The sequence below is a fragment of the Elephantulus edwardii genome, unplaced genomic scaffold (assembly GCF_000299155.1).
Source record: "Elephantulus edwardii isolate Elephantulus edwardi_28Jun2011 unplaced genomic scaffold, EleEdw1.0 scaffold00044, whole genome shotgun sequence".
In the NCBI taxonomy this organism is placed as follows: Eukaryota; Metazoa; Chordata; class Mammalia; order Macroscelidea; family Macroscelididae; genus Elephantulus; species Elephantulus edwardii.
In genome coordinates, this window is record NW_006399794.1 from 11718362 (window position 1) to 11728478 (window position 10117).

Below are 10117 nucleotides of genomic sequence, written 5' to 3' on the forward strand. Positions count from 1 at the left end.
TGATTGCCATCAAGTTGAGCAAGACTCATAACAACTCTATGAATGAAAGACCTAATGCCTTTCCATACCTATTGTCATTTCTTCAAGTTCATAGAGTTTCCAGAGGCATGTGGTTTAAGAAGTGGATGCCACTTCTACTTCCACACCTGTTTTACAACTGGGAGCTCCACTGTCTATATTGGGAAACCATTCTGGTATTTGATACCCCAATGGTACAAGGTTCAACATCACAGCAAACCCAGGTTACTTCTTACTGCACATTGACAAAGAGTGATGTACAAGATGGAAGAGTGTTCCTCCACATATAACAGCACTAGTTTCATTTAGCAGTGGTTAGGTGTCGTAGAGTCAAATACAACTGAGACTAAGCTTTGTACAAAAGACCTGAACTCTGTTCTATAATTAACATCACTTCTGTACAGAACTCTGTTCTATAACTACCATCATTTCTGTACATTTATAGAGTTTAGAGAGTTTGTAGAGTTTCCAGAGTCATGTTGTTGTTAAGTGTCATCGAGTCATAGATGACTCATAGTGACCATATGAATGAAAGACCTGAACACTTGTATAACTTTCATCATTTCTCCAAGTTCATCATAGAGTTCCCAGAGGCAAGCTATTTCCATAGTGGATGCCACTACTGCTGCCAAGCTTGTTTTAGTCAGGGAGCGCCACCAAACACTGGCCACCATAGGTAACTATTATCAGATTTGACACATCAGTGTCACGGTGTTCAGCATCACAGCCACCACGAGTTATGTCTGTACAGCAAATGGACAGACCAGTGATATACCACTTAGAAGAATGTTTGACCAAAACCAATTAAAACCAGGCCTGAGGGTCATAGATTAAAATCACCCACCTTTGCCTTGGTAGCATCACTTTCTGTCCACTAAGCCAACTGAGCTCTCTCGTTGTTGTTGTTAAGTGTCATCAGGTCATAGATGACTCATAGCTACCCTATGAACAAAAGACCTGAACACTTGGATAACTTTCATAGTTTCTCCAAGTTCATAGGGTTTCTGGAGGAAGCTATTTCAAAAGTGGATGTCACCTCTGCTTCCAAGCTTGTTTTAATTGCAGATAATTGTTGTTATTATATGTGTTGGTCTTGGAACCAGTTCATAGTTTCAGAAGGTTTGCAGAGGCTGTGAATCTCATGGGAAGAAATTTCCTATCTTTCTTCTGTAGAAGAACCAGTAGATTTGAAACATGAGCCTTTGGGCTGGCTGCTCAACTCCTGGCCTCTAAGTCAAGTTCAGCTGACTCGTACTTCCTGACATAACATTTCTTGATCTGCTATGAGAAAATAAAAGATAAAAACATCTTTAGAAATTCAGAATATATCCATAATTAGAAACACACCAAGCAGTGAACTTTCAGAATAGAAAACTTATATCCAAGATCAGTAGTGATAGTTAAAGATAAATGTGATTATTTATAATTATTTATAAATAATAAATCATAGTAATAATTAAAGAGATCTGCACTTAAGCAAAACAATCACAAAGTTATTGCTTTTGAGCCTCAAAATAAAGATTTGTATAATCAGAAAAGCTGAAGCAAACATATTATCGCCATCATTCTCTATATTCCTGGGAAGTAGGAACTTTATATCAGAAAAGAAAAGTGGCTCAGATCAGAATATCTGCCTGGTCTACTGCATTCATATCTATTATTTTCAGTAGAACTAAAGTTTCATAGCACTGTACAGAATGATTCTAACACCATATGAATCTGCACTTAAAATTACTTCTTTAGAAATAAAAAATTGTTAGCAGAGATAAACAACAGATTTTTCTGTTTAATTCAAGTTACTGTGTAATTATAAGCACACTGAGAAATAGAGAAGCCCAACAGCTAAGTACTAAATTAATGATGCAATAATTAAGGACAAGCGGGGGAGGGGGGAAGAAGGGGGATATGTCATTCCCAGCCAAAGCTGACACAAAAGGAGGACTGTGGAATTACAATGAGAACTGTATTAAATACCTAATGAATAAGAAAAGAATTAAAGGTAATCTGTATGTTCGTATATTAGGTTTGTTGGAGATAAAAAGCAGCAATTAGTAATTAAAAAGTCTCCCTTTCTTTAAGAAAGGGATTAAAGAAAATACAGACTACAGTGAATAGATCTCTAGGTACACAGGACTTTCTAACTGTGACTTATGGACCTGAAATCAATATGCAAACATTTTCTAAACAAAAATTTCTATGTGCGTTCATTTCAATATAAGCACATTTTTCTGTTTCACCAGCACAAGGAAGTCATTATACTCTGAGAAATTTAACCACTGTGAAATGGAGTATATTTTATTCACCTGAATTTTTAGAAAATAAACTTATTATCTTTTATTAATAGTCTAGTCATTTCCTTTCTTAAATAGATAATTGCATTTTCATTAAAGATAAAATAACTTCTGCCCTGGGACTCTGCCAGTGGCAGCTGTCACTCAATGGAACAGACAGTTAAAAAAAATTAAAAAAAAATAAAAAAATTAAAAAACAAAGATAAAATAACTTAGTATGCCTTTAACGTACACAGAAACATGTGATACTTTGAAACAAGTCCAAGGAAAAATTACACAGTTTGGTTTGAATTATAGTAATTTTTGAAATTCTTTGTTAAGCTCAGGAAATAAGTTTTCTTTGCTCCAGGAATATAGCTGCAATCATCACAGTAACCAAAATAGGCTAGCTTGCCAATTATGTAAGTCTCCTTCCTATTTATATATAATTAGTGTTATAACAATCCTCTACCTTTTCAAACCCACCTTCCTGTATGACCCCTCCCACTGGAGCCACGTGAATGCTTGGGTTGAAATAGCTGGAGCAAAGCCTGGCGAATTGTGTTGGTCTTCAAGCTATAAATTACTGGGTTTACTACAGGTGGTAAAAGTAGATAAACATTGGCCAAAATGCTACAGACCACTCTAGGAGTAGAAGAGAGGAGGCGGTGTGTCAACGACAGGCTAATCATTGGCACATAAAAAATTGTGACAGCACAGATGTGACACACACAGGTGCTGAAGGCTTTCTGTTGCTTCTTGGGGGCCACAATGCTCAGAACAGTACGAAGGATCAGGACATAAGAGAAAAGGATGAACAATAAGTCAGTGCCAGTTAGATAGAGCTGAAGAAACATGCCCCCAAAACTTGCCACCCATGGACTAGAATATGAGAATTTGATCACATCTGGGTGATAGCAAAATGGGTGAGAAAGCTCTTTGCCTCCAAGAAAAGATATGCTCTTCAAAGCGAGGAGCATGGGAAACATAATAATTATTTGCCGGATGCAGATGACAACTCCAATCACCATGGTCATCATGTCTGTGAGGACAGTAGCATACTTCAGTGGGTTACAGATGGCCATGAAGCGGTCAAAGGCCATGGCTACCAGCACTGAGGATTCCAGAAAGGAAAAGGAATGTACAAAGAACATTTGGATGAGGCAGCCATTAAAACTGATCTTGCGGGAATTAAACCAGAGAACCCCAAGTACAGTGGGAAGGGTTGTGATGGTCAGACATAGATCAACAGCTGACAACATGGAGAGGAAATAGTACATTGGCTTGTGGAGGCTCCTTTCAGTAATGATGACAAACAGGATTATGCTGTTCCCAAATAAGGCAATGATGTAGAGACAGCAGACAGGAATAGAGATCCAGACATGAGCAAGTTCCAACCCAGGGAAAGCAGTGAGGAGGAAGTTTGAGGAGTAGGTAGATGTGGTGTTATTGAAAATTGCCATGGTAGATTGAGGGCACACCTGAAAAGAAAGACAATAGAAAGAGTGCCTATTCATCCATGTTCTAATCCCTTATTTAATCCTTTTCACAATTACACATTTGCCTCTCTTTATTCAACATTCACCATTTAACTATTGTGGTTAGCACTTAATTTCATAGTCTTAGATTTTATGGTTATATTCTAATCTCATGTCTCAGCCTTTCCCATATCCAAATTGTAACCATCTCTAAACTCATTCTCACTCTAGTAACTAGATTAACCATTAACATTAGTGCTTACCTATTAGTGCTTAACTATTGTCCATTCCAAGTTCATAGAGTCTCCAGAGGCATGTGGTTTAGGAAGTGGATGCCGCTCCTGCTTCAAAACCTGTTTTACAACTGGGAGCTGCACCAAACACTGTCCACATGGGAAACCATTCTAGTATTTGATAACCCAATGGTACAAGGTTCAGCATCACAGCAATCCAGGTTACTTCATACTGCACATCAACAAAGAGTAATATGCAAAGTGGAGTGATCTAAAAGTGATAGCACTGTAATAAATTAATTGTGCAAAAATTTTATCAAGAAAAAATATTTTATTATGAAAAAGTCTTAAGTACTGTGGTAGTTATAAAAATGTAGCACATATTAAAAGTGGCAAATGCCGTTAAAAATGGCACCAGTAAACTTGTTCAATGCATCTTTGCTACAAGCCTTCAACTCTTGAAAAAGAAAACATCCATGAAGCACCATATTCAGAAGTAAGATGAGGTTTGCCTGTAATTTCCCAGGACTGCTTATCCCTATTATTTTTCTCCCCTTACCCCTTGGGTACTTGTCCATTCTGCTTTCTGTAGATATCTATTAGATGATCTAGTATACTGTTATTGTTAAATCTCTAAAAGAGAGGACTTTCTTGCCAAGAATTGTAAAAATTGGTTGGAAATAGATGATCTAAGTATTCTGATCTAGGCATAGGAAGTAAGTCTGTATACTTCTAACTCAAACCTAATTGTTTGCCAGCATTTAACAAGAAATTAATAATCACCTTAAAAATCCCATTTTTATTAATTAACTTTGTACTCAATTTATGTAATTGGAAGGACCCAAGATGACAAAATTTTGCATTTCTCCTTCCCTGTTTATTTTTTTTCTTGCTCTGAGTACACCACTTCTGTCAATACACAGAATTCTCTTTATTAAATTAGTAAAATTTTCTCTTTTAGGGTTGTGGTTAAGTTCACATTGTTATCTAACAATTGCCATCTAACACTTTCAAGCACTTTAACCTGTGTTTAAGAAGACCAAGCAACGTATGATGAATGACATGGAAAACTCATAAATGAGCTTTACTTAGGAAGTCACTGCAGAATAATAATGCAGTAGATGAGAATTCATATAAGATGGCAGCAACAAAAACTTAGAAATGTGATCAAAGAACAGTAGGAACAGGGACCTATATTTAAAATGGTTAGTAAAATGCTGGTGAATATTTACCATTGACTACTGTGATAATTTTATTCTTTTTTTTTTTTTAAATTTTTTAGGCTGAGTAGTCTCCAACAAAGAGCTGATAAAGAGTGATATACTTAGACCCACTATCTATCCAAGCACAACAGGCCTAAATGTCTTCAGCTTTCAATTATCTGAGCTGGTTGCACTGGTAACTTAAGAAATACAAAGAGTATTATTGCCAGAGTCTGCCTTTCAGTAAACAAAGATGGATGAGTAGGACTTCAAAGAGCTTTGGTGGAATGTGCATGATGTGTTGAACTGTTAACCAAATGGTTTACTGTCTGAATCCACTAGCTGCTCTGTGGGAGAGAGTTGAGAAGTGTCTCTCAAAAAGTGTAGAGCTTTAGGAACCAGATGGAGGGTTTAAATTGAATCAACAGCAGTAGATTTTGTTTTGGATTTTGAGAGACTCTGAATTGTTTCTTATTCCTCTTCAACTTTAGTAAAAATAATGATAGAAATAATCTCTTATTACCTCAGTGAGAAAGGAGCAGACATCACTCTTTTTGACAAAAACATTAGTTTTTACGTTATACATGGCTAGTATTTGGTTGGGAGGGAAAAAAAATGAAGGGGCATGAAATCTGGTGCTAAATTAGGTATAAATTGTAAATGCACTGAAACAAATCACCCATTCAGTCTCTGAATAATTTATGTTAATGTGCTAAGAGTCAGAGTGACAGAAAGAAGTGAAGAATTTGTTCTTTATTTAAAACTCTCAAAACCTAGGGGAGCTCTGGTGGCCTAGTGGTAAGGAGCTGCAACTACAATCCCAGAAGCGCACGGTTCGAATCCACCAGATGCTCTGCCAAGGAAGGAGGGACAATTTCCTCCCGTACCAGTCAGATCTGATTTGATGGTACACTCACACAAAAATCAATAAAATAAAATTTAAAAAAACCCCAAACTCTCAGAACCTGTTAAAATTAAATGAAGCAAGAAGCCACAGCAAAAGTATTAATGGAGAACTATTAGGGAGCTCTGGTGGCCTTGTGGTATGAAGCTGTGCTGCAATCCCCAAGGAACATTGTTCAAATCTGTTCTATGGAGAAGTCTGGCCTATCTCCTCCTATCTAATTATCTGACTCTAAAAAACTGATGGAGGGTCAGCTATGGGTCAGATCTGACTCAATGGTACACAACACCACCACTATTACGACAAGGGAAAATGAAGAAAGATGAAAATTGTCACTTTTGGGAAAACCAAACAGGAAAGCAAAAATCATAAGAAGAAATAGTAACAATCAAAAAACAAATTAGTTGAGAGTTCTATTTATTTCTTCCTCTTCATCTTAGCCTGACAAGGATGGTTATTAAGAGGAGTTTTTTATGCAATAACTGTTCATAAATCCCCTCTGTAACACAGAGTTACTAATCTGTTAAGTGCCTCCCAAAAGTTCTGTATGTATGTTTTTGTATTTTTTATTGTGATTGTTTAAATCACATTTCTCCTTCCTTCACAGTCCAACACCTTAAGAGAACACAGTTCAGATTCTTCCAAAGTATGTTGCAAGAATTATCTGATAAACTTCTTCCCGGAGATCGGTCATTAGAAACGCTGTGGAGCACAGTTCCACTTGGACACATTTGGGGTTACCAAGGGTCAAAGCTGACTTGAAAGCAACTCAGAAAATATTGATAATTATTGAATAAATGAGAAATTATGTAAAGATGGATGAAAAGCTGAAAGATAGAAACGTAAATTGTGCCTAGAACCAGAGAATGGCAAGAGAATGCTTACTCTCTGAAAATAAATAAAGGAGGTAAAAGTAAGGGAGAAGAGAATTAACATGCTTGTTATATAATATATAGTTGACTAGGTGTTCTATATATTAATTTATAAGATTCCAGAAAATAAAACCAGGTAGAGCTTTCTTCTGTTTTGAAGAAATGAAATGAGCCTATTGAGGTTAAATAACACATTCACTATTTATAGATTCAAAATCAGGTCTACTAAATCTAAAGTTCAGAGAGTTTTTTGCATTAAATGACAACATCAGAGAAGCTAAGTTTACGAGAAAAGCCGGACGTGTAATATTCTTATTTTTAAACAAAATAATTTCTTATACTATCTCATATATCCATGTAATGCATTGTATTCTACTGGTTTGCACATTTACTCATAAAAGGACCAGAAGATGATATTGGAAGATGGACATGAAGACGAGAAGAAAGGGGCTCATTTTGCTGCTAAAGCTGTTGTTTCCTGGGAATTTGTCTTCCTATGTAATGAAGAGAGGAAGACAAACCAAGAGCAGAGGATTTTCTCTCTAACCTTAGTGAGTTCCTACTTTCTGGAATTTGTAATGAAACAGAATTCATTTTGTCAAGCTTTCCTCTGGATTGCTCACTAATCAGAACAGGGTAACGATTTCTCTTTTAGCTCTCAGCAAAAGGTAAAGTCAATCTATTCACATGCAAGTATCATATGAAATGACCTGAATAAAGCTACTCAATAATTTTGTGATCCAATAATGAATATCCTTGCTCCTCACTTTAATGAAGATGTACATATCTATCTTTTTTATTTACACCTCCCCCACCTTCTTTTCCTGGTCAGTGTGAAACAACAGAAATCTACTATGACCTTTATTATCTTGACCCTCTCCTGAGAGCTGCGGACTAGTTAATTGGGAATGTTTATGCTCTAAATATTTTCATTGCTATGGCTTGGTCTTTGTCATCTGCCTTTTAATAATGAAGTATAACAGCTGCTGTTGGTAATTAATTTATGCAAAAGTTAGAAATGTAAATTCTTCAGGAGTTTTAGCAAGATTGTTTTTCCTCCCTTGTTGCTAGCTTCTAAATAGCATCTATGGTCTACCAGACACAGTAGACCTTATGCTTTATCACTGAACAATCAAAACCACAACCAAAGAGTTTGGCATGCATCATTCTTCGCCTTGTGCATTCTATTACCACTTCTCCTCTGTCTTTCTATATCAATTCCTCTTAGCTTTCTTTGTTTCATCCCATCATATTTGTTATTGTCATCAAGTCATTATTTCTTTCTACCTTTATTGTCCATACAATCTCCCTCTCTTTGGTTCTCCCCTCCCCTTCAGCTACTGTGAATTTATTCCCTCTCCTTACCTGTTCACAGGAAATTATCAGCCAATGGCAGAAAGCAAATACTGAACCAGCTCCCAAAGGTGTGAGTTTTTATAGGCAGTCTTGAGAAGTCACCAGGAAACAGGAAGCTAACTTAATTGGTGAGTGGACCTACTAGGAAAAGAGTGATGAAGTATGTTCCAACTCCCAGGTACAGATTCATCCTTTGTTCCCAGGCTCAAGTGAACATCATCTATTAAAGTCTGAGACCAGAGCCCTGGCCCTAGGGTAGACAGAAATGGCTGTCTGCTAAATTAGCCTAGCTGGGTTAGATAACAGCAACAGTTCCTCTTTACCCACGCTTAGGCTACAGATTCTCAGGCAGGATCTTCAGAGCTAGTATTGAAAGAGGCAGTAAAAATGAAAGATATTATTCTGTTATCTACATCTAATATGCATTCTCCCTAATGGTCCCCATCATCTTCAAGTTCTTATCATTCCCCTAGACACCCCTGTGTCCCACGTATACACAAGAATCTCTCCAAATAAGTCTTCATGTTAACTTACTTGTATCTGCTACCCAATTATCTTTCCAAATATAATGAGGTTGAAGTTTATTGAATACAATATAGGGCAAAAACTACAGCATACCCTTTAAATACTTTGTCATACTTCTTCCATCACCAAACCTATGTAAAAGGTGTGCTGTTTTCACATATTTTATACCAGAAGAGATTGAAATCCGCAGATATTTTAGATAGTTACCCATATCAAAGTGGCAAGGGACAAAGGTAGTACCCAAAACTATGTCTTATTTTACTTTGAAGTTTGTGGTCTAAACTACGTGTTATACAGTCATATTGTAATCTAATCTAATAATGTATTTGGGAAATACAAAAGTACAAGATTCTCAATGTATCCATCTCATTGTTTGCTCTACTCCCTATTGTATGCAAACATATAATTTAAACCCAATTTGTTTTTAAATTGTGATTTGAGTGAAAGTTTACAAAGCAAATTGGTTTTCCAACTAACCACTCATAAACATTTTGTTTTAGAATATTAGTTATAATATGCAAAATATAATCACACTTCTCCACTTCCTCCCTAATTCTCATTTCTAATAGCCCTTCCACTTGTCTTCTAGGCATTATCCTTAGGAAAACTGTGCCCTTTTGATCTCACATAGTGCTTATTCTAATTAGTGAGTACCTCTCTGGTGATATTTGTCTCTCCTTGCCAAGCCTGTTATTTGGCATCACTGGGGTGAGTTTTGGTGCAGGTTCAAAGAGCAGCTAGGAATCTTAGTCTCAGGGATTCTCCTAGTTCCCATCAAACCAGTGAGTCTGGTCTTTTTTATGTTTTAAAGTTTTGTTCCATATTTCCTCACATTCTATCCAGGATCTTCTATTGTTAGCTTTTCTAGAGTAGGCAATAGAGGTAGCCAGGCACTTCCAACTTTTTCAGGGGTCAAGGTCATAGAAATTGTTGTTCATATTGTTCACAAGACTTTCAAACTAAATGTTACTGTGGACTTTTTTCTATATTCTTTATTCTGAGCAGAAAGAGACCTGTGTTTGCACTTTCGATTGCTCCTTGTAAACATTAGGAATACACTCATTACTCCTCAAAGCAGGATGCAGAGCATAGTCTTTGTGAACACTTGTTTTCATTGTTGTTGACTTTGACTCATAGTAACAACAGATCAGAACCTTGTCTTGTCCTACGCCATTGGCACAAACACTGCTGTGGTTCAGTCCATTGTTATGGTCATCTTGTCAATCCGTCTCCTTAAGGGTCTCCTTCCCTTTGTTGAC

At 36.6% G+C, this 10117-nt stretch overlaps 1 protein-coding gene across 1 annotated transcript; it reads right to left on the bottom strand.

Moving 5' to 3' along the window:
* Positions 1 to 2764: 2764 nt before the first annotated feature.
* LOC102854916 (olfactory receptor 51T1-like) lies at positions 2765 to 3769 on the bottom strand. Its single transcript, XM_006885693.1, has one exon. The coding sequence runs from the start codon at positions 3749 to 3751 to the stop codon at positions 2765 to 2767; it is 987 nt and encodes a 328-aa protein (XP_006885755.1). The 5' UTR covers positions 3752 to 3769.
* Positions 3770 to 10117: the final 6348 nt, after the last annotated feature.